Source organism: Diplotaxodon limnothrissa, linkage group LG9, assembly GCF_057381915.1.
Source record: "Diplotaxodon limnothrissa isolate DT_005_m linkage group LG9, D_limnothrissa_male_GT1.1, whole genome shotgun sequence".
NCBI classification, from domain to species: Eukaryota; Metazoa; Chordata; class Actinopteri; order Cichliformes; family Cichlidae; genus Diplotaxodon; species Diplotaxodon limnothrissa.
The window spans coordinates 10,953,246-10,981,237 of record NC_140604.1 but is presented as its reverse complement, the minus strand read 5'-3'; the positions used below and the strand labels follow the sequence as shown (position 1 = coordinate 10,981,237).

Genomic DNA, 27,992 nt, shown 5'->3' with positions numbered 1-27,992 from the left:
AAAAAGACAAACCAATTTACTCCTTTTTGAATTTAGAAGTGCTCTCCACTTTCATTTCTAACTTTTTATATTCTTTAGAAAACCGAGATTTCTCTTTCTTAACAGCTTCCTCAAGTTCTCTGCGAGCCGCTTTCTCTTCATCGAGATCGTTTTGCATAAGCTCCCTCTCATTTTTGAGAAACTCAACTTCGTCTCGCAGGGTCTGGTTTTCAGAAGACAGGTCCTGATTTTCGGAGGTCAGTCGATTCAGTTTTTGTGTTTTAGCGTGCTCCTGGGAGACAATGGAGTCGTAGCTCCTCTGGAGTGCAGAGTTCTTCTCTTGTTCTTTCTGCACAGTATCTCTCTCAGACTGCCGTCCTTTGAGCTCATCTACCACCTGCAGGAGCTTGTCTCGGCGCTGCTCAGAGAGAGCTTCATGTTTAAACAAGTTTTATTTTAATGGAAGTTTACTTCAAGTCTTCAGATTTTTACTGTCTTTTATTTGATTACTTTAAAGTATATGATTACATTAGAGTAATTAAATAAAGACAGTTTTGATGGAGCTCCTGAGCCAGCCCAAGCTCTCTATGAAGACGAGGAAAAACTCCCCTGGGGGGGCCAGACTGACGGGAAGAAACCTCGGGAAAGCCCATTCAAAGAGAGATCCCCTTTCCTGGGATGGCTGGGGGGGGTTACAGGAATTCCAAAACACTGAAATTTAAAGTGGGCCAATTAAAAAAAATTATTTCCTGAAAAAAAGAAAGGTAATTCATACATCACACATAAATGATAACGTCTGAATTGTGTGTGTTTGTGTGTGTGTGTGATAGGCTTATCTCAGCCAAGTGTGATGCTGTAGCTCCTCCAGCGTCGGCCGCGTCTCCGGGACTTTGGTTAAACACGCGTCCAAGAAATCCCGGCAGTCTGGAAAGAAAGGAAAGAGAAAAAACATGAAGATGATAGTTCCAGTGGTCCAAGCCATCAGTCAGTCTTGAAGTGTGACGTTTTCTTACTTTTGGACAGATGTCTTTTGAATTTCAGGCGCTTTTTGAGGAAGCTCGTGGTGTTAAAGTCCCCGGCATGAAGCGCTTCGTACAGAACCACTCCCATTTGCCATACCGTGGTGGGTCCACACCTGTAGCAACTGCGCCCGTACCACTCGGGAGGGGAGTAAATTTCTGTACCTAATAAACAGACACAATTGCAATTTCTTCTAAAACAAAAGGCGAAAATTGTGACATCTGTGAAGAGCAAGAGCAGAATATGTTACCATAGAAGACGCGGTACTGCGACTGCTCCTTAACAAAGCAGCTCAGTCCAAAGTCGATGATACGAACACGCGGTACATCTGAGCCGGTCTCAATTAGAATGTTCTCACTCTTGATGTCCCGGTGAAAGATGTGTTTATCCTCCAGGTGCTTCGCAGCATCAACCAGCTGCTTCAGAATGACCTGGAAATAGAGCAGGGCGATATGACCAAAAATATTTATCACGATATACATTTGAAAAGTTGTGATAACGATATAACTGACGATATAACTGACACTAGACAAAATACTTTACAACGCCACAACTTTATTAGTGCAAAAAACCCCATAAATGTATTTTCACTTAAACAAGCAGCTGTTTTTTTATGTGCATTAAAGTTATATAAAAATGTAACAGTGCAAATGCAAATTCCTCGCTGACAGTTTAACCAAAAGGCATTTCCAGTGGAAATTGGCCGACATATCCTCAGCATAACCATGTAAAATATCCACAAAGCTTAAAAAGAGGTTATACACACACAATACGGTAATATCACGTTGAGGTGCAGTACGTATCACTCCGCGAGGCGCCTGCCTACGATAGCCGTAATGCTCCGACAATCCATCGAGCGGTGCGGCTTTGTAGCTTAGCAAAGTCGCCGTGTACATAAAATCGTTTTGAGGTCAGTAAACACAACCAGAATTCATACATAAGGCACACGGGATTATAAGGGGCACTGTCGAGTTTCAGAAAAATCAAAGGATTGATTTTAAGTGTGCCGTATTTTCCAAACAACACGGTAATAACGGCGGCCCGCTAGCATGCGCTACCAAAAATCGTGCTTTGTTGTGTATCTGACGGACGAAAGCTAAACCAGTTCCACACCACTAAAGTTGCAGCATTTTTACAAACCAGTTCTGGTTCATCCGTTTCATTCAACGATCCACTTTTGCTCTTCTCTTTCTGCGTCACCGCCATCTGCGTATGTAAACATAGGCACTGCGCATGCGCGTTTTACCTATTCTAGCGCGATATTTCATTTTCCTATCGTTGCCCAAAATTACACCGGTATTACCGTGAATGGTATGATATAGCCCAGCCCTACCTGGAAACGATGAAAAAGACAATAATCAATCAATGGGTTAATGTTTCTCTAATACTCTGTGCTTTGATTGAATGATGTACAGTCTAAGACTCTTCTAAGGCAAGTCAACTTGCCTTGGCCTTGTCCTCTGGCAAAAATCCTCCATTTTCTTCTATGTATTTATCCAGGTCCACAGCGGGGACAGGTCTCTCCATCACCAGGATCAGCTCTCTGCCAAAGTCAAACCACTCCAACAGAGACACTGGGGCTGATGTTTCCACTGATCCATCTGCTTCAGCTGCAAGCTTCAGCATGATGGCAACTTCCACTGACACATTCTTCCCGTTATCATCCTGAAATATTTCAACAAAGTGGATGATGAGGCACAGACGTTCCACAGGTGAACGCTGCATGCAATCCACTAATGTAAAAACAATTCAAGTCTTGCACATTTACCTTCACTTTGCAGTACACTTTCCCCTTTGGGATGTGTTTGATGGCCACCTAAAAGACACAGGGCATTGATGAGCATTTCCTCAGTATGACATCATTAAAGGTGTAAAACAGCATACATCTCAGCTTACGATATTATCCCTTATCTGCATTACTGCCTGTCTTACTACCACCATCTGAACACTTACTGGTAAATGATCCTTTATGCGGTAGCCAGCAAACACTGCTCCACAGCCTCCTTCTCCAAGCCGGTGCTCCTCCACGTATCTTGCTTGGAAGTCACCTAAACAGACAAACACAAATTGGGTTTTACTACAGCTGTCACACAAATTACTCTCTGCTGTACCCTAAATGTTCATTTTGCTCTTCACCTGAATATAAAAGCTAAGCTGCTTGCTACTTACGTTTCTGTTCAGCCACTGACTTTTTGGCAACGGTTTTGGTTTTGTCCTGGTCCACGTTCTTTTTCTTAGGTGGGTCCCTGGTGTCTCCCGCAGCTTTCCTTTTGCCAGCCTTTTTGTTTTTACTGCAGCTCTCTGAAATCTCTATGCTGCAGTCTGCAGATGTGGAAAACACCAAAAGCACGTCAGCTTATTAGATAATAGACACAAATATCTCCCAAACACTAATATCTTCAAACTAGCAACCAGATGTACACTTAATCTACCCCTCACTCAACTAATTAGCCTACCTTTACCAGTGTCCAACCAGGAAGATGCCTGCCCCTTGTCACCGCTCACATGCTCAAGAAGTTTACGCTTTTTTGCTGTATTGGTTGTCCCCGCTTCATCTTGTTGGACCTTTCGCTTGACTCCCCCGACCACATGAGCATCTGAGCTGGTGGAAGGACCAGCCTGCTCAGTGACCCTCCTTCTTTTTATGGGGGTCGTTTTTTCAGGACTGGCCTTTCTTTTAGCCATCCTGCTCTTACAATCTATAAACAACAACAACACATTAGTGAAAAAGAGCGCTCGACATCAGGACTAGAAGGATTTTGATGTCATTGAATTTTAAATTAGTATTGCTTACAATATAATAACAAGTTTATCCTTTTGATAAAAAACACACCAAAACGAGTCCATACTAGGTCTACTAAGTCTAGATACTGATGACACTTGTTGCTCTGTTTTCACTGCTCAGTCCAAGAATAAACTTGTCACATTATTTTACCAAAAGACAAAGTGCCCCAGTAACCTTTCTTTGATTAGACATGTTGCACTCGGGTTAGTTTCAATCAAAACCAGGATTTAAATCCTCTAAAAATGAATCATTTTATACACAGAGCCTCAACATTGTTAGAAATGTACATTCTGTTATTTAGGGGATTTTATTTTTTACTTACTTTGATCTCCTGGATCTTTCTTATCTGCCTCAGTCGTAACTTTTCTTGTTTCCTTTTTCATCTTAATTTTTAAAATAGAAAATGTCACCTTAATGAGTGAATAGTCCTTCAAATGTCTGGATGCTTGACTTTTCTAACTAAGCTGTATAAGTCAGTTCTGTAAGTGAGCTTTAAAAGTAAACTCCGGAGTCTATGGCAACACAACATTAGAACCTTGCCTTTTAGTGACATCACTAAAAGGCAAGTAGTTTAAAGAAAAACACTCTGGCATTTCATATAATTCAGTAATTTCACATTAAACTTTCTTTCATTATCCTTTCATTATTTGTTTAAAGACTTGATGTGTGGATGCTACTATGAAGACTTCTAGTTGAGCAAACACTAATAAACACTGACTAGTTTATCTGAGATAAAATATAACACTTTTTTATTAAGTCAGTGTTAACTCTGTTTTTTTCTGTTAGGATCATTCAATAGTATCAGAAGAGAAAAGAAAAGTATGTTTTGTTTTGTTTTTTTTTCTTCAAGATCTGTTCACATGTACTTAGCAAGAGTGAGTACACAGCGTTAAAAAATGGTACTTAGTGTAGTGAGGAAGGCGAAAAGCAAAGAGAGCATATGAAGGTAATATTGAAGAAGGCGCAGTTTTGAAGTGGTGAAAGGCAAAGGCATGAGTGCAAGCGTAATAAAAGGTAATAGGAGAGATGTCGAGCAGGCGGAGGACTTGGCTGGAGCAGGAAAAGGCAAAAGGGGAAACGCGAGTGCACGTCTGAAACTTCTTCACTGTCAGTGAATCCTAATTCTTAAGACTAACTAAGAAGAATAAATCTATGTATGAATGTCGTTTTGAGCACATCTCCTCTTTCTACTGATCAATTCTTCCACCTAGTGGATAGATGATAGTATTGCAGCTTGTCTCGTCACCTGTTGTGTGTTTTGTGTGCTCCAGAACCTGCGTCCTGTTGGAGTACTGTACGTAAAACACACAAACACTGGAGTGAACACAGCTGCTGAACATCTCTATATTCATAACTTCTTCCTGTTATCTCATATCTGTCTCCCTTCATCTGTGTAGGAACGGTGTACAGATGTATGATTATGTCACTCCTGCTCCTCCACCTAACACCTCCACTCCAAACTAAGTTTGCTCTGCTGCTTTGGTTCACTGATCTGCAAGTATCTGTCATTTGTTTGCAGATGTCTGCAGGAATTATTGTAATGATCCATTAATGGTGCCTGATTTCATTCAGTTTTACAGCTTGTCTCGTGTTTTTGAACTGCTTCCCTCACAGTTGTACACAGTGCTAACATGTGCTCTTACTCTGTGTTTTATTCCTGAAGAAAAAGAAAGTGCCCAGCCCAGCAGGATGAAGATGGGCCATACGTCAAGAAGCCTCCAAATGCCTTCATGCTCTATCTCAAAGAGCAGAGGCCAAAGGTCATTGCTGAACTCAACATCCCTGGAAATGCAGCCGTAAATGCAGTGGTGGGACAGAGAGTAAGTGTGTAACTCTGCATACATTTATGCATCTGTTAATGTTGTCTGCTCATGTTTTTGCATGTGTCCCAGCTGTCCTGTAGTTATGTGTAGTAGCAGTGCTCACAGTGTGTTCTTATGATCTTCTGTCCACAGTGGAAGTCGCTTTCAAACGACCAGAAAGCCAGATATTTCAAGCAGGCTGAAACAGAAAGACAGAATCATGCCAAAGAGCATCCAGCCTGGTCGACCAAAGAAAACTATGTATGTCCAACAATAATTTCATTATAGACGATTGGACTGATTTCAATTGAATTAAACTGTTACTCCTGTTATTTCAACATCTGTCTTTGTGTAAATAAATGAAAAAACAAACAAAAGATGCTTCTGTCATAAGTTACAGCAGGATGAAACAACCTTCATGTAGTTCTTGTTTTTAACACTGCAAACCTTCTTTAGTTCTTTTGTTTCCTTTCATATTCAGCACACATCTGTCAGTGTCCACTAACTGTCAGGGAAAAGCCAGATAAAAACACTGTGGGGTCTTTTGGGACACGTGCTCGTTGGGTTTACTCATAGATATCAGAAATGATCTGTTCTGTATTCAAAGGATACACGAAGGACGTTTGTATTAAATGCAATATAGCGACTGATCATATGCTGCTTTCTTTGGGGGCTTTTCACCACCATGTTACACAAATCCAGTTTCTAACTGAAAAGAAAATCCTTCACCATTTTCTAATCAAATTCCCTGGTTTCCCATGTCAGAGATGTCATGGCTGAAAGGATCATCGCATATTGAGCTCAAAGCTAAACTCTTGTGTAGGGCCTCTTTCCATGTTGTACCATTCATTTTAAAAAGTCCTGGTAACAAGAGACAGAGGTGACTTGATGTATTACAGTTACTTCCCAATTTACAGAAATGATGTGACTTCTGACATTTTCCTAGCAGGAAATGTGCTACTGTGGGACACTGAAAGAATAAACAGCAAGGCACGTTTTGTTTTAATAACTTTTCTTTACTTCATTTGTATGAACTAGGTTTACCTTACAAAATCTTATACTGTATATAATGTTTTATGTTTAATTCATGTCAATGTCAGCTCGTGTTTACTCGGGTGAGCAGTACCGGCCCACAAAGAGAATGCTCTTGGTGGGTTTATGTCGGATGAAGAAGATGAAGTGATGGTCGGCAACAAACTCAGCGGGAATCGTTATAGAGCGGACTTCCATGTCAACCCCAGTGGCAGCAGCAGCCTCAGTTCCTTCTTCATTTACATCCACCAAAGCCTTGTGGACAACTTTGGACACTATCAGGTCATTTGCTGGAGACATTCCTAGTAGATGAAGAGCCCAGAAATCAGTTGTGTTTTATTCTTTACCAGATGATGTTTTGCAGTTTTTGTGCTCTCAATATAACTGTATAATTGATTCAGTGTGTCTCATTGGTGCAATATTTCTCACCAGAGAAGTCTCTCTTGTAGATGTCAAAAGCGTTCTCCATTCCCATGTTGGTCAGGATTTTCTCCAAGTCATACTTCTCCTCCATCTTAAATCGAGGGAGCTTGACATCAACCTCGTTGGGGCTCATCATGTCTGGGCGAGTCCAGTCCACAAAGTTCTGATAGGTCAGCTCCTTCTCCAGCTGTGTGGATACAGTGTCACTAGCTTGTCTGATTGAAACTGGACATTAAAGTACTGGTAAGTGCATCTTACCTTTTCCAAGCCTGTGGTATCATCTTCTATGTCATTAGGCAGGAATATGAGCATGCTGAGGTCATTTCCTTTATACGGCATCTCAAGAATCTGTCCAGAAACATTGTTTTTATTTATTACTCCATCAAAGATGATCTGACTTCCTAATCTAGAAATTTAGGCTGATATTTGTAAAAGACAAGTTTTAGATCATGCTGGTGAAATCCTGTAATAAGCTGAAAGTGATGGATGTTACCTTGCAGTTGGCCTCAGGAATGGTCGCAAAAGGAAATTTACTTTTCTGCTGCATCATCTTCACCGGCTTAGTGTCGTTCTGAAAAATAGGGGAGACAAGAGAAATGTTTTTTGTGTTTAGTCTCAAAATGATCTCAAAAAGTTCTGTCATGGTTTTATTCCAGCCATTGAGTGGATTTGGATGTAGAGCACACGTCACAACACAATTTGTTCTTGTTAGCCGAAGTTTGTGTTGTGCTGTTGTTTGAGATTTATTTGAGAACTTATTGGATATTACATGAATAATAAACTGCATTGCATAACTGCATAAAGTTGGAAAGTGATCGTCCTAAAAGCACGATTTTATCCCCTCAGAGCTCCAGGCTTTATGTTCTCATTCAGCAAAGTCCACAGCTCGTTTGTAGTATGACAGATCAAAGTATAACTGCACCATCCTATGCTGCCTTTCTGCACTGTTACCTTGTTCAGTCGAAACTGCGCATCAGCAGTCTTCTCCTCCTTAAACTGCGTGTTCCAGCTGCCCTTGAAGTAAATGGCATTCACGAGAACCAGCTTCGTCAGGCTACCCACTGCATCCTGGCTTAGCAAGTCCTTGATTTTATCTGGTAAAAAGAATTTATGAAAACTATTAACTATTACCAAAGATGCACTAGTTACTGTACAACATCTTCAGCTATAAAATCAGAAAACAGGGCAACAGCAAGATGGTTTTTATTTTAAAAAAAGGGGAAAAAGCTTTATGATCAGTATAACAGGGAACAAAAAACAAAAATTCAAGCGTAGGCTTGAAGCCACTGAGGTGGTTGTTAGCGGGGGTGACGCGATGCTTCTGGTATGCATGAATTAATTAAACAGTCCAATAACTCCAGCAGTACTTATCTTGTCCTTTTTGGTCTTTGTTCCAAACATTTTAAGATAAAAGCGCAGCGGTCACAAACGTTTTGCCTTCTTATGATTAACAACACACCTGACGCTGATTACGTGCGTCCACCTTAAATACCTTACATAAACCTACCATACAGGAACTTAAAAAGGTGGAATCCTCAGTGGTGCTTGGTGCCACACCCTCAGGGACTTTAATGTTATATAAAAACACTGACAGCTCAATATCTGCCTCAGTCACTCTCCCCGATCCAGCTGAGTCACCAATAGGAAAAATCTGCTTTTCACAGGAACTTGGTAACAGCAATAAGAGAATACGTAGTTTATTCCAAGAAGATATCGTCTCTCTCCCATATATAACATCTTATTGGAACCGATATGTTCCAGATATCAAGTGGAAGACAGTCTGGATGGTCCCCCATAAATATTTGATTGTAAATAAGGTGAAAGAAGTCTCATTTAAAATTCTACATAAATGTTATCCAGCCAGTCACTACATGGTCAAATTTAAAAGGGACATAAATACTAATTGTACTTTCTGTGGGGATCATCCAGAAACTGTGACGCATCTTTTTTGGTACTGTTCTTTTACACAGAGATTCTGGAAGGAATTTAGCAGGTTTGTTATTGTCCATATTTTAAGGGAGTTTTCTTTACGATGGGAAAATGTTTTATTCTGTTTGTTTAAGTTCCCCAAGAAGTATGAGAAATGTTTTTTATGATGAATTTGTTCATACTTTTAGCTACATTTTTTATCCATAAATGTAAGTTTACTAACAAAACACCATATTTCTGTCATTATTTTAAGGATGTGGAAATGTACATACAATCAATATCAGACTCCACCAACACAAAGGCTCTCAAAACAATACATGTATGTGTATTCTTATAATTGTTACCTTTTTCTTTTACTCTTGGCTTTTTGTGTTCATGTTCTGTTGTTTTGTATACTTCATCTGTTCGTATGTTGTATACTCATTGTTTGTTAAATAAAGTTTAAAAAAAAAAAAAAAACTTAAAAAGGTTACCTCTAGCGGCAACATGAGGTATCAACCCAAAAATGGCTCCTACAAAAATAATGGGATTAAGATTGTCTCATTTCCAGCAGGTGGCACCACAGTCCTATAACCCTCATAGAAAGTCCTTGTATCCTATTATTATAGATGGTAGATTTATAAATGGCCTGTATTTGTATCGCGCTTTTATAAAAACAATGAATGAATTTCCTGCTGCACTTAAGATAATATAAAGATATAGAATCAATAGCAGCCAATCCTAAATGGGCCTGAAAAATAAAAATATGTTAAAGACACAAGTGATCAAAGTAGAAGTACCCATCACATAATATAATAAGAATAGAAGAATTGGCCTGCTATTTACAGCAACATACTGCTGTGATGGTTTTATTAATAGCATGAAACCAAACAGTAAAACCCAGAGATAATGCTGCTTAATACTGAATAGAAATTAGACTGGAAGAACTGGAAACAGAAAATAATGTGGACGGTGGACAATCCGGTAATAATGTCTCAACTGAACACAACACAACTGATCCCCAAGGATTTACAGTGGAGATCATTTAAAGTTACATTATGCTTACCTTGTGTCTGCTTCTCCACCCAGCTGTTGATGTGGACCCTGGCCTCCTCTGCATTTCCTTTGAAGTCCACAGACTCGAGCTCAGCGTTGTAATGCTTTTTGGTGCCTTTTAAAAATTCCTGGAATTGTGAAAATAAGTCACTCGAAACAGATTCAACAAACTACGGAGACTTCAATCAAGTTCAGTCACTGTGTTAAAACATTTTCAGTCCTTTGGATGCAGTTGAAGCTTGAACTAACCAGTCAGCCTTTGTCTAATAAAAGATTAAAGCAAATAGCTTGTTGGATGCCAATTTAAGTAGCCAGCATAGAAAAATACACAGATTGTGGGTAAGCTGGTTTGTAACGTTTCGGTTCAGATGGCAGCAGTTTTTGCTGACAAATGTAAGTTTTAGTATTTCTAAGTATTAATAAATTACTGTTTTACTTCTTTATATATTTCTTTATACTATTTGCAAATATTTTAAAAGTTTAATCTGCTGTGATGACTGGAACACAAAGGAGAGAAATGGTGCCTTGTCTCTTGTTATGAACTGTAAATAGCTAAGTGCTTAGAGCAGCTGGTCCTAGCACACTTCAAATCCTGTCTCCCCCCCACCCTGGACCCCCACCAATTTGCATACCGCCAGAACAGGAGCACAGAGGATGCAGTCTCCATCGCACTGCACTCTGTCCTCTCACACCTGGACAACAACAACACCTACGCCAGAATGCTGTTTATAGACTTCAGTTCAGCATTCAATACAATCCACCCCTCACAACTCATCAGGAAACTGACAGACCTGGGCATCAGTTCCCTCATCTGCAAATGGTTACTGGACTTCCTGACCAACCGCCCCCAACATGTCCGGCTGGATAACCGCTGCTCATCTACCATCACAATGAACACCGGTGTACCACAAGGCTGTGTGATGAGCCCTTTCCTCTACTCCCTCTTCACCCACGACTGCAGACCTGCTGATGGTTCCAACACCATCATTAAGTTTGCAGATGACACCACGGTGATTGGCCTCATCAGTGACAACGATGAGGCCGCCTACAGGGAGGAGGTGGATCGTCTGGCTGAGTGGTGCGACACAAACAACCTGCTGCTTAACACCGAGAAGACCAAGGAGCTCATCGTGGACTACAGGAGGAATGCTGACCCACATCCACCCATCCACATTAAGGGGACGGCTGTGGAGCGTGTGAGCAGCTTCAAGTTCCTGGGAGTCCACATCTCCGAGGATCTCATCTGGACGACCAACTGCTCCAAGCTGGTCAAGAAGGCTCACCAGCGCCTCTTCTTCTTGAGGACTCTGAGGAAGAACCACCTGTCCTCAGACATCCTGGTGAACTTCTATCGCTGCACCATCGAGAGCATCCTGACCAACTGTATAACAGTCTGGTACGGGAACTGCTCTGCCTCGGACCGGAAGGCGTTGCAGAGGGTCGTGAAAACTGCCCAGCGCATCGCCGGAGCACCACTTCCTGCCATAAAGGACATCTACAGGAAGCGGTGTCTGAAAAGGGCTGGGAAAATCATCAAAGACCCCAGTCACCCATCACATGGACTCTTCACCCTCCTGCCCTCTGGGAGGCGCCACAGGAGCCTCCGGACTAAGACCACCAGGTACCGGAACAGCTACTTCCCCACAGCTGTCAGACTCCTGAACTCTGCCTCCTGACATCTGACCCACGTTAAACTCATGCACTGAACATACACACCCCCACAATGGACAACTGTACCCTCAAACACAATAATAACATGGACTGAACCACCACTCACAACCACTAGCACTTTATATACCCTCTGTAGAAACTATCTACACCCTCACTTATCTTAACTGCACTACTGTATAGCTCTGTGTAAATAATCATTCTGTACATTCAATAATCTTTAATCCTACAACTGTTTACAACTTGCATAGTTGCCGGGGATTCCCATGATGCATTGAGTTTTTCCTTTCCAGTCACCTTTCTCACTCACTATGCATTAATAGACCTCTCTGCATTGAATCATATCTGTTATTAACCTCTGTCTCTCTTCCACAGCATGTCTTTATCCTGTTTTCCTTCTCTCACCCCAACTGGTCGCAGCAGATGGTCCCGCCCCTCCCTGAGCCTGGTTCTGCTGGAGGTTTCTTCCTGTTAAAGGGGAGTTTTTACTTCCCACTGTCGCCAAAGTGCTTGCTCATAAGGGGTCATATGATTGTTGGGTTTTTCTCTGTATCTATGAAGCGCCTTGAGGTGACTTTTGTTGTGATTTTGCGCTATATAAATAAAATTGAATTGAATTGAATTATCTGAAGAAGAAGCAGAGTTGGTTTGTTTCCAGCTGAAATCATCCAGGCTCAGGAATTTGAATCGATCCACATCATTTCTGCTTGAACTAGAGAACATGAGTGTCGACTTACATTTGGTCTGTGAGACACATGTCATAGTGACAGTATTTGGGTTAATATGGCATTACTCACCCTGGTCGCATTTCTTCAATATCAGGCACCAAGTTCAGGAACTCGTTCTTTTGCAGCCCGCGCAAGGTAGGAGGTCTCCAGAGTGGGAACCATCGGGAAGTTTTCACAGTCTGAGCAGGAGGGACTGGAGGCACGTGAGCTGTTCTCAGGGGTCCTTTAACACAAATCACACCAAGTTAGAATCAAATAGATAACCTGTCAATAACCGTTTGCAGATCGAGGTCAATGTTCCTAAAAATATGTTTACTTCTGGCCCATGGAGCCACAGCGCGAGTCCGAGAGAGAGGGGCAGGTAGAGGAAGGGGTGAGGGTAGCACTGCTGAAGCTCGTCACGGATGGATCACGTCCGATCGGTGAGATGAGAGAAAGCTGAAGTGAAACAACAGCAGGATGAGGTAGACGTCAATATAGGAACTCCCTGATGTGACACAGAAAGGCTATTTTTTATTTCTTTGTATTATTTCTCACCTTGCAGTCACTGATGCTGTTCACCAGCTGCTTGTATTCAGTATTGAAGGTGTGTGTCAGAAGGCGCAGGCACTACAACACAACAGGAACAAGACCGATCAGCTCCGAGCAGAGAAGGAAGAAGGCAGCAACAAGAACGCCCACTAAGCCCACGTTTTTCTCACCTTGGTGGCCAGCTCCTTCTCACGCTTTCAAAGGTGGTGCTGGAGATCTGCGAGGAGACGGAGGTGGATGTGGACAGAGTGCCGGAGCTCACGCTGGGGGACAGAGACTCACTCAGGGACTTGGTGGTGGGAGCTGTTCCCACGGGAGCCGCCTCTCCCAGAAGGTGACGGGTCTTTTCCACCTGGACGAAAGATGGGGGCGAATGTGAGGTGGGGAGAAGAGGGGAGGTTAGTCATGTAAAGTCTGTACTCTAAGAAAAAACTTTTTAGAATAGCACTTTGGTCTTTGAGCTGAAAAGTCATTTTTCCCTCTACGATATTAAACAGATTTATTTCTTTATGAATCTTTTAAGGCCCCACCTCCTGCAGCTGCTCCATCTTCTCCAGCTCCCACTGGTGCTCTAGGATGAGGCTATCTCCTCTGGGCCTCCAGCCGGCCAGGTTCTCCTCTCCACGCACATAAGCCACTGATGTGTCCAGGACCTTCCTCCTCCTCCTCTGCATCCCTGCTCAGGACATGAGCCCTCATTAGGATGAAGCTCTCCACAGAATTATGATAAAACAGCTGCCGTTCTTTAAACATGTTTTTAAACATGTGTTTTTTCTTGAAGAAACTCTTCATTTGTGTGCGGTCTTTCATCAAGCTTTACTTGCAGCTCCTGATTCTTTTTGTCCTTCAGCACTAGTTTTTCTAGTGCTTTATCAAGCTTTGCTTGGAGCTCAAAGTTTCTTCCCTGTCTAGGAGTTCCATTTCTTTCAACTTTTGAATATCTTCCTTTTCTAGAAGCTGGTTGAATGATTTGTCTACTTGATCAGGAAGTTGAATTTTGTCTTCCTGATCACAAAGAGGAGAGTTGGGCTTTACTGTTTTTTTCTGTTTTCTCTGAGACATGTTTGAATCTGTAAACTGTCACTCTGTTTATATCTAAATTAACTAATTTTAAGAAACTGTTGCAATTACCTGGACTGCCTCAGCCCAGGTGATGTAACATTAGCAGACAGAGGGTTTGATGTTGCAGAATCTTTGGAGCTGTACCATGCTGAACTGAAGAGCCCAGCTTTCACCAAAAGGAAGAACTAACTGGGCCCTAGATTGCCCAATCAAATCTCTTAATGCCACCTGCCCTCTCCTACATTAACTGTGGGCTCACCTTGTAGAACAGAGTTGAGTGTGGAAGAAATGGCAAAAATATGGAGCTGAAAAGCTGAGAGAGAAAAAGAAATGATAAATAAATCAATGTGTCAAATTAACTGACATGTTAGCTGGTGGAGTGCCCACTGCATTATATATATATCATCTCTTTTTTATAATAAATAATCAAAAACTTTATTTAAACTAAGATTTTAAAAAATATGTGCAGTGATTGATGTGCTCTCAGACATGTGCTTCAATCCACACACAAATACAAAACAATCTGACCACACGTACAACTGTTTCACAAACTCTATAAAGCATTCACACTCCAATGGATGCATCAGAAAGCAGCTTGGGATTACAATCTTGTCCAAGGATATTTCGCCTGCAGACTGGAGCAGCCAGGGATCAAACCAGAAAACTTTCTGATCAAAAGCTGACTTGTGCTAAATGCTGAACGGCAGCCAACCCATTTTAGCCATTTAATGAATGTGCCATTTAATCTTGGCTGCAGCCAAGATTAAATGGCACATTCATTAATTACAGAGTTACGGATTGTTACATGGAACTCAAAAGAAATAATGAACCCATCTCGTGTCCTGTGTCTTCTATAGCTGTCTGTACTTTTACTTCCAAAGTTCATCAGCAAACAGTTTGCAGGCCTCTAATTATCAGGCTGTACTCAAGCGCTTGAATTCAACCTAAAAGCTGTGCTGTCATACAGAACCAAGTACCCTCCGCGGAAACTATAGCTAATGTCACAACTGGATCTGATGAGACAACATCAGTTTGTTTGTTTTGCTTTCATAACAAATAGTTTGAGCCATATACAAATACAGAAGTGACAAAAGGAAACATATTTACAATCCAAAGTCAGACTAACAGTTTTCAGTAGCACAGTCTTTTATTTACAGTCTGCTTCTCCTGGTGGTAAACCTCTATCACATGTTTGGATTAAAAATTAGGCCTATATAGCTGCTGGTTCCAGTTTAAGCAATATGTTAAAAATACTAAATTCTTCATTGATTTGAGCTGTGGGGTTTGCTATACACTGGCAGAAAATTGTAGAGTAAATGGTGAAAACGAACAAACCAAATAACAAGATCCTTGAATTCCATCTTTTTTATTAACAGAAACTCCAACAAATTTGTGCCCAATTGATAATGTTTGGGACATGAAAAGTCCAGTCCAGCAGGTGGCGGTAATGCGCCTTAAAGCTTTAACCGCCAAAAAATACAAGAGCAGAAGAAGAAGAAGCCGAGTTCCCGCTTTATGGCGTTTTTCTCTCCGATTATTGTCAAGACTGATTTAACACTTAAAGGTAAGTATCGAGCTAATATTAATCCGAGTCTAGTTAATCTTGAGTTTAGCTCCTGAATGAGGCTTTCTGTTGCTCTCCTCGGTGTCTCTTCTCAAGTTTTTGTGAACAAGTTGGAAAAAAAAATCTGACTAAATTGACTCAAGCTGCTTTAAACTAATTCACAGAAAGATATCAGCAAAAGGTTGTGAAACACAGAGAAGAAAATAATTTTATTAGAAGAAAGCTTTTAAATGAGCTCATTGTAATCAGAGTTTGTGTTGTTTTATTAGTCTGTTATTAAGGCTACTTAGCATCTCTGTGGCACCTGCACAGCTTATGAATGCAGCTTGCTAACTAAGCTAGCTAGCGCCACCCTTCTTCCATATAAGGTCACTTCCGGCTCCAAAAGACCCAACATGTTGGCGGTAAAAGTGCTATAATGAAATACATTTATGAGAAATGTAAAAATAAATGTGTTCCAGGCTAAAACACAGCTGCCTTTATCAGCGCAAAGTTGTGATGAGGCTTACTCAGATGATGGCTCAGATTTCTACACCCACTCGGATATACAGATGAAATCAAGACAAGTACATCAATACAAAAATTCACAGGATTGTTCAAAAAATAATAAATTGCATGAATATAGGAAATCTTCCTCTCAGTGACTGAGTTGTCTCATTGTGTCCTCATTTTTTATAAATCAAGGCCTGAGTAACCCAACCTTAAGTGTTCATTAAGGTTTTTGTCACATAGATAGAAAATAAATTAAGAGATTAAGCGGCTGTTATAAACAGAGTGATTAGTTGTTCTGGTTTACGTGCTGAAAATGGTTTTATTTGTGTATGTTCAATGTGTTAGACTTGTACATAGTTAAATATATGATCAAATAATGTTGAATCCTGGATATGGATTTGTAAGCAATGAAATTTGAAATAAGGGGGTAGGAACAAGAAAACTTCACCCTACTCCTTTTCGAGCACACACATTCTGTAGACATAGATATTTGCATGAAAACTTGATGATTTTTAAGTTTTGTTATTTTTATTTTTTTCTGTTGTTATTTCAATTATATTTGCATGTTTGAAATAAATTTTATCTATCTATCTATCTATCTATCTATCTATCTATCTATCTATCTATCTATCTATCATTTCTCACGGCACACGTATATTGTCGGGTTTTTTCTTGGCCAGGGCATATTTTAAAGAGGAATTGCTCTCCTGGTACTGGTGTGCCATACTGCTGAATTTGGTATCGGTGCTCAAACCTTTTGTGTTTGTTTCAAACAAGTTGTCCACCCAAGGAAGCTAAAATGTGTTCTGTGTGTTCTCAGATGAACATATGAGACACTTTGACTCTTCAGTGCAGTGTGGAGCTTAACAAAGTTCTGTTTTGTGTCCCAGCTGATCAGGAGGAGAAGAGTCTGACGGAGCAGCAGAGGAAATTTCAGCTACTTGGACTCAGCTCAGCCACTGCAGAGAAAACAATGAGCTCAACACAGAAGGTGACAGATACTAGTGTTAAGAAATACTCCATTAAAAGCTGAAGTACTGATATGTATATTTTATGCTAAACTAAATGAACCTTGTGCAATATTAATGTAATGTAGAAATAATGTATACAATGTATACAATGCCTACATCTTAGACGGTGACGTTGCCTCTAAACATCAAAATGAGCAGGAAGATGTTAAAGTGGGATTCAGCAGGATTCAACCCTAAAATCAGCTGTAGTGGCTCAGTGTGGGGAAAAGGGTCACAGCTCACAATCATTTCTATTGAGAGCTCCAGTAGATTTTTTTAATGTACAGGCTGTGATCAGCTGACCTGCTGCTCTCTGTGAATTCATCCAGATGTCTGCAGATGTTTCACGAGTTGTCCTGGCTGATTTCCTTTCTCTACACTGACAGTACACTGTCTTTATATTAGACACTAAACTGTTGGTATGTGGGTGGAGCTCAGTGAATGAATGTCAGCATCATGAGCTTAAGTTTAAGTTAATCTCTGCTACACTTGATGTAATCTAACTCTGACATGAGCACCACAGTCACTGTGCACCAGTCACACACTGTTCTTTACTTAAATCCATCACATTACAGTAAACTTGCCTGCTTATCCTGCACTAACCTGCAGAGGATTTTACTTGTATCCTCCTGTGGATACAAACCAGCAAGAACTCATCAGATCTCTGTCACTTACCATTAATGAAGTTTGGCTTTTATTAATAAACAGAGAGCACGGATCCGTGCACAGGAGGATACAAGCAGCTGCTTCTGTTTGCAGTCACCGTGCACCAGTGTTGTGTTTAATTGTGTCAGTGTTCATTTTTAAAAACGTTTTTTTAAATCAAATTTTTATGTATACATCAAGATTAATGTTCCAAACAAATGACACTGTACAGCAAATACATACATAGACATGTGCAGCAAAAGGAATCCGAGAAGATGTTTAACTTCTAAATGTTTAAATTGTTTGTTTTATATCCAAAGTCTGTCAGTTTGTCATTCCCTGTTATTGCTGCTGACTAATCACTCAAAGTGACACAACATGACCGTGGGTCTGATTTTTCTGGTAAACTTGTTTAGCAGCCCACTGGAGACGGATACCCTGTTCTTTGAACTTTAATACTGGACAGAAAATCGTCTCCTTCCAGAAACAAAGGGTAGCATTAGAACTTGTGTGAACAGCAAAACAATGTAGAAGATTTCCTTTTGTGTCTGTGTTGTGTCTAGGGCTGCCACGATTTGTCGACTAGTCACGATTACGTCGACTATCAAAATCGTCGACGACTGATTTAATAGTCGACGCGTCGTTTGAAGCTTTGTAAGATCCCAAAAGACGCAGGAATAAGTAGCAGGATTTAAGAGTGTAATAACGGACTGAAACAGAAGATGGCAGCACTGCATGTACAAGGATGCCAGCTGCCGTTAAACCCCGAAGAAGAAGAAGAAGAAGAAGCAGCTGTGTCCCAGAATTCATAGCGCGGCCCAGCTCAGTTTCCAACAATGGCGGCAGCTAGTTAGTTTTAATATTACTCTTATTATTCTTTCTGGGTCACAAAATAAACGTTTAACATATTTTCAGCCGAGAATGTAGCTGTGTAAACCTCAAATATCGGCTCAGTTTATCAGGACACCACATATTTTCAAAAGCGCTCCGACGTTTTCAGAGTCGTCTGTTACCCACTAGCTCGATAGCTAGCCGGGGGCTAGGTCACTAGCACGGTGAGAACACCGGACTCCAGGCAAATTGTTTTCAAACCCACCGCCGTCTTTCGCTACTCAGGTTAAATATATATGAGTCACTTAGATAAATTAAAAATGTTGTTGTTTGGCTTTTTTTTTTTAGTATTTTATTTGTTCCTGAGTAAATCGGTTTGTCTGAGATTAAAGTTATAGTTTTTACACAGCTGAATAAACGTCAAGCAGACAGCTGATTATCAGAAGTGTGAGATGCTGGAGAATATACTCCGTTGTCCTGTTATATTTTAGATAGCAAGGAGTTTATTAAACTTCACCGAAACAATCTGCAAATTTCATTAAAATTGAATAAACTATCATCTTGTCTTTATTTTTAGTTAGCACCTTAAAAGCTTAAAGCTATAAGCTAATGATAGTTATATAAGAGCATATGCTGCATGGTGCAATAAGCTGTAGTTTTACGTCCAGTGGATGATGATCTGATTAGTCGACTAATTGCATAAATAATCGGTGACTAGTCGACTATCAAAATAATCGTTTGTGGCAGCCCTAGTTGTGTCACATCATTTTGGCTCAAGAGTTTACTTTATTGCTATGTTTGTTTTTTGCTATTTTATTACTACATTTGTATTGTGCAGCACTTCGGTCTGCCAGGTGTGTTTTTAAAGTGCTATATAAATGATGATGACGATGATGCTTACGGAACAGCTGAAAGACTTTAAAACAAACCTGTTACTTTAATGATATTTCTGTGGTACTACAGAGTCCAAAAGAAGTATCGCAGTAATAATTCATCCAAATTGTAACTTTTAAATGTCATTATCAGCCCAAAGGTTCACAACCAGTTCATCCCTGATAGAATGTAAATATATACAAATCTATAAATTGTATTATGTATATAACTGTGAAACAAACATAATGGACCATTAATGTATCATAATAGTACATTTCTGAATTTGGGGTATAATTCCAGGTGGGATGAGTGTCTGTACAGCTCCTCCTGTTGATGTAAAAAAAGAAAAAAGTAAATGCCAGTTTTTTTTAGGTTTTCATGTTGATGTTGTAACACAGTAAAGAATTACTCTTACAGAAATAAATGTCATTTTTTCAACTTGCAGTTAAATTCATGTAACTTAATGCTGATGCTGTTGACGACTGGGGCTCACACGTCTTTTACTTTGTCTCCAGGACCGACTCACCATGGTTGACCCACAGGAAAATAGCCCGCAGCACATTCCTGACTATGACGGCATAGAGGATGAAGCTTTCCCCCCACTCCCACCACCACACTCCCCAGGCCGGGGAGGCCAGGAGGAAGGAGACCCTTTTGCAGATGGTAGATGCTGCTGTGCTCTTACAGGATTACTATGAGGTCTTTAAGATGTGATGATTCAGAACTTTGTATTTTAAATTCATGGTTTAATGAAGAATCATAGAAAAATAAGATTCAGGAAAAAAGGCTAATGTGGGAGAAATACAACCTCTCATAGTCCTTCCACAAAGCTTTTTGGAACAGCTTGATAATAATGAATTTGTTAGTTCAGCCTAGAATTAACAAATGCATGAACTGGTTTTTCAGCATCTCTCTGAGACTGGATGTTTCTAACAATAACAACACACATGTTTTTGTTTGCGTGAGCAAATGAAACCTATCAGATACTGTTCAAACCAGCACATTTCTTCTGTAACCTCCAGTCTATAATTTGTCTGGATTTAAAGATAAGCTTGAAGTTTGCCACGCTGCCAACAGAATGAGTTAGAAACACATCCTGTTGTCATGTGTTTTCAATGCAGGAGATGAAGGTGAGGTATCACAGCTGGCTGATGTCCCTACTGCTAAAAGGAGAGGCGTGAAGAGACCCCAACCCAAGCTGGACTCCCACAGGTAGCAAAGACATTTATATCACGACAGAGGGTTGAAATGCATTAAAATGCGCATTTAAATAGGAATTTGATGTCATCTTGTGTGAGCTGGGACACAAGGAGGCCAAAATCATTGATTGACGTGTGCAGACTGTCAGTGTTGCAGCCAGGTTGAACACGAGTCTGTGACTGCACTGGTTTTTATCACCGTTTCACTAATAATCGTGCACAGAGGCTCAGAGACACACTGACACACAGAGTTGTTGCAAATGTTTGAAAACGTAAGTTTGTGGAAAGAACTTTGCACAAAAAAAGTGATGTGATATTATCTGAGTGGCGACACCTGTCGTTTCGCAGAGTACTGCAGCGTCTTCTTACGCTTTAGCGGCGGGTACAAATGACTGCATCTGTGTGATGATGGTGCAGCTTCACTCTGCCAGTCATTTAAAGAAGAAAGACTCTAATACCATTGTTGTTTTCATCATTTGGATGGGCAAAATTCCCAGACTGAAAATTGTCAGAGCGTTGGAGACATCCCTGGATGTGTGTGAGAAAGATGTTTCCAGTCTCTGTACACCTATAGTGTGAACCTGGTTAGTATTGCCAACCATAAGTCAGGCTCGTTCCCAGTAGTCTCCCAGTGGGTGTTCCAGTGGCACTCCTCTGTTACTGTTCTGTTCACAATGTTCCTGGACAGAACTAAGTTATACTAAATCAAAGGATGTTAAATAAGCTTTTAAGTAAGAACGTCGATTATACTTAGGATAAAACTTGCAAGCTGTATTAAAGAAAAACATAGATTTTCATTTGATAAAATATTCAAATTAATTGCAACTTTGCTATAAATATATATATATATATAGCAATTTTTTATTTTTTATTTTTAGATGGAGAAATTTGACTATTTCTCATTATACTGCCTTATGTACAAACAGGTAGGAAAAGAAAGGTTGTGGGCACCCTGAAAACCAAACACCCTACCCCCCCCCAACAAGCTACTGCCTTCTGAACATGGTACATCTGAAGGCACTGACATTTCCATTCAGAGGGTCTGTCTGTGTTGGCCCTGTGACAGGCTGGCGACCTGGCTGCTGGGATGGGCTTCAGCCATCCACGATCCTGAATTGGATAAGCCAAATACGCCTGGATGTGCTGCTAACCCTGCTTGTAATCCATTAATGGTTTAACTTAGTCTTAATATTTTTTCCCAGGCTGATATCAGATCGAGGGCTTCCAGCTCTGGGCACTCTCTTTGACAATATCCAGTTCAAAGGCAAAGGACACGAGGTAGGATATGATAACATCTGTCCCACCAATTACCAGATGTGAATGAACATTGGTTTTTGAGCTAAATCTGTTTGGCCTGTCAGCTTTTAATTAGATGTCCTAAATTTGGTTTGAGACTAAAAGGTCAAAAGTTGCCCTTTCTGTCGTGGTCAAAAATGAGTGAGGGGAACCAGAGGTTGGTTTACCAAATTAAGATGTCTTTTGTTCCAATGACTGGAAGTCATTTTTTAGTGGGAAGAAGAAGCGTCCTATCACACACAGCCCTCTTTCATATCACTACTCGCTGTTTTTGATGTTTGCCCCATTAGGCTGCAGACCTGCGGCTGCTGATGCAGAAGATGGAGAACTGGGCCCACAGGTTGTACCCCAAATTGCAATTTGAAGATTTTATTGACAAAGTGGAAAGGCTCGGCAGCAAAAAGGAAGTGCAGGTGAGAGGAAGCAGTAGAATATTTCCTGCAAGCGTGTGGGATTCCTAATGTTCAGAATTTGTAATTTTTTACTCATTCTTCTATAGACATGTCTTAAACGAATACGACTGGACATGCCCCTGACACATGAAGATTTTACAAGTACAGATGGTAAGAAGAAAAATCATTACTGATGGGGATACGGTGGACTAGGGCTGTGAGATATGACCAAAGTCTCATCTCCCGATATAAGAATTCTATCGTCCGATAACGATATAAATCACAGAAATGTAACATTTTCTGTCAATTCTGTGAATCTCGACTTGCGTGAAGTGTTTCCAGCTGCGCGTCATGTAGCTGGAGTCGAGTGTTTTAACCGATGCATGAAACGACACATTTTTAGACAGAAGTTGTAACGGCGCCGTTTTCTTTGTGAGTATTTATTACACGGCGTGCTGCGGGGGAAAGCCTGTTCTAACGTTTGAGTCTAAGGTTTATTTTTTAGCACCTGGCGGCTCTGTTTTACTTCTCATCCGTAAACACTCTGCTCTTTCACGTGATTCCGTTTATTTTGAAAAGCCTCAACAGGATCTTGAGCTTTATTCTGAAAGGTTTATGTGGAACATAAACAAGCGGACACGCGATGGTTTTACCGTCGTTGTTGCTAACGACAACGCATAAAAACAGGCGCTTGTCCGTCCGTAGTGTGGTTATATATAAGAGAAAGAGAGAACTTTACTACAGTGACATCAGAACCATGAAGAAATATTGCCGTAAACAGTTTATTTTGCGACACCACGAAACAAACGATAGCGTAAAATGAAATAGACGTTTTTGTATATATCGTTGTATCGAACAGCCCTACGGTGGATTCACACCTGCAGGTGCACATAGGAAATACTTGCCATATTCCACAGGACTTAATTATCAGCACTGCTTGAAATTGTGTTCAGGTGCTGGTGACGAAGAGGTACAACGTGAACTGGAAACATTTGGGGATCCTGATCTGTTCAGCAGAGAGAGTTTTATTAATGCTCCCCAAGGGCAGATTGCCGAAGCCCTCGCTCCCCCACCTACTCCCTCTCTGACCGAAGAGCAGCAGAAACGTATTGAGCTGAACAGACAGCGGGCCCTGGAAAAGAGGCGCGCACGCCAGCAGCAAATTGGTAAGAATGGCAAAAATGTATCATACAGCTGGGACACAATATAACAGAAATAATTAATGATTCTGCTACAAAACATCCAGCGAAGGTTCATAAGGATCATCTAGCTTCATTGGTGTATTAACTTTATATGAAAATACAAAAAGCAAAACATTGAATGTACAGTATATTGCCAAAAGTGTTTGCTCATCTGCCCCCACACTCATATGAACTCGAGTGACATCCCATTCACGACGTCCGCCTGTGCAGCTATATCAGCTTCAACTCTTCTGGGAGTGTTTATGGGAGTTTATGACCATTTGTAAGGTCAGACACTGATGTTGAAGGCCTGGCTCCAAGTCTCTGCTCTCATTCATCCCAGTGGTGTTCTGGTCAGGACTCCCATGCCAGAGTTCATGTCTTTGTGGACCTTGCTTTGTGCACTGGTGCCCAGTCATGCTGGAACAGGAAGAAGCCATCCCCAAACTGTTCCCTTAAAGTCGGGAGCCAAAATGTCTTTGCATGCTGAAGCATTAAGAGTTCCTTTCACTGGAACGAAGAGACTGAGCCCAACTTCTGAAAAACAACCCCGCACCGAAATCCCCCTGCCACCAAACCTGGAGCTCTGTTGTCCTGGCAACTGCTAAGTTGACTTGTCTATCGGCTTTCCAGATTGAGAACTGTGATCCGTCGCTCCATAGACTGCATCTCTCCTGTTCTAGAGTCCAGTGGCGGCGTGCTTTACACCGCTGTGTCCCATTGCTTTGCGTTGCACTCTGTGATGTAAGGCTTGGACTACAGCTGCTCGGCCATGGAAATGGATTCCACGAAGCTCTCTGTGCACTGTTCTTTAGCTAATCTGGAGACCACGTGAAGTTTGGAGCGATGGACTCCACAGAAAATTAGCAACCTCTGTGCGCCTCAGTATCCACTGACCCCCACTCTGGGATTTTACGTGATCCACCACTTGATGGCTGAGTTGCTGTCGTTCCCAAACACTTCCACTTAGTAGCAGCAGTCTGCATGCCTAGGTGCTTGATTCTATACAGCTGTGGAAGTTACTGGATCACCTGAATTCAATGATTTGGATGATGGGTGGTGAGTGAATACTCCTTACAATATAGTGAAGTGGATCTAGTGTATATATCCACCAGAAACCCTGAAGGTCGAGTGACGAGTTCCCGTATTGCACAGTTCGTCCAAACCACCAGAGATTCCTCACATTAGTGTGGAGTTTGGTAATAAGAGGCAAAGCATGTAGAAAACATTGATTTCTTTACTGCCTGTCTGATGTCAGCTTCAATTAGGCGTAGTATTTTTGTTTTTGCCTTACACTTGTGATCCAAACTGTTTTTACTTCCTCTTTAGTTAAAGCGGAGCCAGCTGTCTGCGATCTATTGTCTACAAATCTTTAACAGTGACATTAAATCGTTCTTCAGGGTCCTCATTTACCGCAGAAATGATGTAATGTGATTTAAATGAGACCCATAGAAAAGAAAATGACCTGTTGATCGGTCTCTATTATGAGCCTTCACCCATAAAAATGTGTTTACAGTTTATAACACTAGATGGTGATATGAGACCGTTTCCATTGTATTACCCGAGCATGATTTACTCATCGACTTTAAACTTTCACATTTTAGTCATTAGTCCTCCTTAAGAGGAGCCAATCCACCCCCCCCCCCCCCCCCCTTTTTTTTTTCTGTCCAGTATAGAAACTAAACAGCTGACATCATTCGGGTAGTGTAGCTTCCAGAGATCTGAAGTTAACGTGAACTCTGGAGGGCAGTCAAAAGCTTAATTTTTTATAATGCAACATACTATTATTTACATACATATTATTTTAATAAGCAGTTTCAGGGTTCGTGCTGTTTTAATGAGTGTTCGATGGAAAACGTCACTGAAGGAATTTGTACTCTTGAGTCACATGACAGTAAATAATTTCGAGTATGTGTACATAACACAGGCTAATGTTTAAAACTATGATTATTATTTTGCTAGCTATCAAACTTGCTGGAGAAATGATTGAAATGCACTGAGTGTGATAGAGTACGGCAGTGCTAGCACAGCAGTTAGTTATGGCATGGTGATTTATGCAGTGTGCTTTAAACTTGGCTAACATTACTTAGCAGTAGCAGTAATATTAGTGACTTCACTCAAGTGAAAGCTTTAATCGTTAGTCCGACACTTAACTAGCCAACTTAAGCCTTAAAGAAAAACTGGTAAAAAGAGGGACTGATGCATGTGGGCACAAAGAAGCCATTTCTTGTGCTGCTGAAGTTCCCTGGCTTTCATTCAAAATGTGTTTATCGTGAGCACCGACACATTAAACCATTTAAAAATTATAAATGGCTTTAAGCTCACATTGATGCCTGTGGGGCTCTATCAGCCACGGAGACGACAGACACATTTTAGTGTTTTAATGAATGAATGTTTCATACTTTAAGGCTGCCTGTTTATTTAAGGGAGATGAACAATACATTATTATTTGACATAATTCTATGACAGGTGATGGACTGAATAAATAGATTTTAGGTCGATGTTTGTGCGTTTTTAAAGTCTTATATGTTGAATTGAACTGAGTGTGTCATCTGTTCAAAGCCTCCCGTCAGTGCTGTTCTCCATGCCTGTCTTACTGTACATGGTGTTATTAGCACAAACACTTTAAAGCTGATCATTTAGGACTGTAACAATAATCCAGAGAGCAATGTAGTCAAACATCTCACAGTTAGTTTTATTGGGAATGAACTTTGACCTGTTAGGCCCCCAGGGCTTTTCTGAGCTTCCTGCTCGAAAATGAAGAGGCCAAAATAAATGGAGTATTTCTCTGCAATTACAAACTCTGTGTAAACAGTCTTGGTATCAAAATAAAGCTAACGCTTGTGAGCTGTCATCAGAGGGGTAAATATTACTGCAGATGTTACTATGTCAAAGTTACTGGGACTCAAACATAGAAAAAAATGATTATTTCCCTCACCTAATTTTTAAAAGTATTTTATAGCTTATATGCTATAAAATATACTTTGGGTCACATTTAACTCCAGAAAATCATAAATCAAAATATGGATGTTACCTGTCCACAGATTCATGGTGATGTAACTGCTCTTTTAACTGTTTGGTGTTTGTAGAAATGGTTTACAGCTGAGATTCAGAGGCTTCTGTGGACACTCATGTCTGCACTTATATTTCTGACCTCGTGTTATAACCGATTAAATGTGATCTCCTCTCTTTTCCCCCATTTTTGGTGGTGTGGGTGCTTAACTAGTTAAAGTACCAAACATCTGTCTCCTGTTGTTGTGTCACGTAGGAAAGAAGCATCAATATCTGATGAGCAGACTTGTTCATTTGTGCAGATTTCTTCTTTTGTGTGGTTGTTTTTTCCAAGTGGAGATGAGCATCTCTAACAAGTTGATTTGTTCACATTTGCACATCTGCATTTTTGAGAGAAATGAGTTTTTTGAGTTTGTGCATATAAGACAACCATTTCCTTTTTCAGTATTTTTGTGTGGTGCATTTTTCTCTGTTTTAACAAAAGAGGAACAAAGAACATTTAAGTCAACCTAAGACGATTTGTTTTAATTTTTACATGGTCTTACTGAGGTGATGCAAAGTGGAACATGCAAACTGTTTTTTTGGTAATGTGCTGGAAAAGCTTGATAATGGACCTTGAAAGTGCTTAAAGTGCTTAAATTTGACCCTGAACAATGAGTTTGAACCCTGCAGTTTACAGTTTCATTTTTCATTATCTCAGCTTTGCCTGTCTTTTATAAATCGTAGTAGACTGAGTGTGTCTGTGTTGACTGAAACCATCACTGTTTCTAATTCTCAACCCTTTCAGGCCCTTCAGCCTCTCAGACTGCTGACATGTTAGGAGACAAACCTCCAGCTGCATCCTCACCAAATGTCATCAAAGGTTCTACTGATGGAGATGAAACTGTAGAAGATCCTGACCTCGAGCCTTCCAACAACACCTCCACGCAACAAACCAGCCCGCTTCCCCCCAAAGACTCTGAGCCCGCTGAGGCTGAGACCGGCCTCAGCCCTGAGCAACAGCTCAGCAACGACTGTGTAGAGGGGGATTAAAGTTCACGTGCAGCAGTTTCTGCTGAAAAGCTTTGGCAGTGAGCAGATTTAAAGGTTTCCCAATGTTCGTGCCTGCTCATTCGAGTAATGTTGTGCATTTCTGGTGGTTTATATCTTGAGCACATGTTCCTACTGTGACGTCAGCTTTGGGTTAGCAAAGACATTTATAATCAATGGAAATAAATGTTTTTCTTATTTTTAAAAGTCCAAATCCTAAACGTATTTACCATGTGTTGGTATCTGTTACAGAAAAATATTTGAACTGATCCACAGTTCCTGCTCTGATGCATCTTCTTTCTCCAGTTTCACTACTGGCAGAATTTTGGTTGCAAACATGTTTCTATAAAAGGCCTCTGTGTGTGTGTAGTATGTGAGCTGTCAACTGACCATCACCCTCTTCCAAGCATTAAGTGCTCGTTCAATTATGAACAGTTCTTTCTTAAGCTACTGCAGGGACATGAAACGCAACAC

The 27,992-nt window shown here is 40.8% G+C and overlaps 5 protein-coding genes across 5 annotated transcripts; 2 read left to right on the top strand and 3 right to left on the bottom strand.

Moving 5' to 3' along the window:
• Window positions 1-811: 811 nt before the first annotated feature.
• On the bottom strand, window positions 812-4,167 carry LOC146625166 (serine/threonine-protein kinase pim-1-like). Its single transcript, XM_085362675.1, has 9 exons — window positions 4,107-4,167; window positions 3,456-3,698; window positions 3,169-3,321; window positions 2,953-3,047; window positions 2,768-2,815; window positions 2,446-2,664; window positions 1,250-1,430; window positions 993-1,163; window positions 812-903 (listed from the first exon to the last, which is right to left on the bottom strand). The coding sequence occupies exons 1-9, from the start codon at window positions 4,165-4,167 to the stop codon at window positions 812-814; spliced, it is 1,263 nt and encodes a 420-aa protein (XP_085218801.1).
• LOC146625165 (transcription factor 7-like 1-B) lies at window positions 2,687-5,874 on the top strand. The gene is made up of 4 exons (XM_085362705.1): window positions 2,687-2,711; window positions 5,182-5,278; window positions 5,448-5,604; window positions 5,740-5,874. The coding sequence occupies exons 1-4, from the start codon at window positions 2,687-2,689 to the stop codon at window positions 5,872-5,874; spliced, it is 414 nt and encodes a 137-aa protein (XP_085218831.1).
• An 819-nt stretch (window positions 5,875-6,693) lies between these two features.
• LOC146625164 (leukocyte elastase inhibitor-like) lies at window positions 6,694-12,481 on the bottom strand. The gene is made up of 7 exons (XM_085362135.1): window positions 12,471-12,481; window positions 10,016-10,155; window positions 7,993-8,135; window positions 7,535-7,612; window positions 7,300-7,389; window positions 7,048-7,228; window positions 6,694-6,920 (listed from the first exon to the last, which is right to left on the bottom strand). Exons 1-7 carry the CDS (start codon window positions 12,479-12,481, stop codon window positions 6,694-6,696), a joined length of 870 nt encoding a protein of 289 aa, XP_085218261.1.
• A 10-nt stretch (window positions 12,482-12,491) lies between these two features.
• On the bottom strand, window positions 12,492-13,606 carry LOC146625163 (kinesin-like protein KIF1B). Its single transcript, XM_085362134.1, has 5 exons — window positions 13,463-13,606; window positions 13,126-13,284; window positions 12,939-13,010; window positions 12,718-12,839; window positions 12,492-12,624 (listed from the first exon to the last, which is right to left on the bottom strand). Exons 1-5 carry the CDS (start codon window positions 13,604-13,606, stop codon window positions 12,492-12,494), a joined length of 630 nt encoding a protein of 209 aa, XP_085218260.1.
• A 6,324-nt stretch (window positions 13,607-19,930) lies between these two features.
• On the top strand, window positions 19,931-27,621 carry LOC146625162 (TIMELESS-interacting protein-like). The gene is made up of 7 exons (XM_085362702.1): window positions 19,931-20,072; window positions 20,531-20,621; window positions 21,811-21,886; window positions 22,195-22,317; window positions 22,404-22,467; window positions 23,250-23,462; window positions 27,277-27,621. Exons 1-7 carry the CDS (start codon window positions 19,937-19,939, stop codon window positions 27,519-27,521), a joined length of 948 nt encoding a protein of 315 aa, XP_085218828.1. The 5' UTR covers window positions 19,931-19,936; the 3' UTR covers window positions 27,522-27,621.
• Window positions 27,622-27,992: the final 371 nt, after the last annotated feature.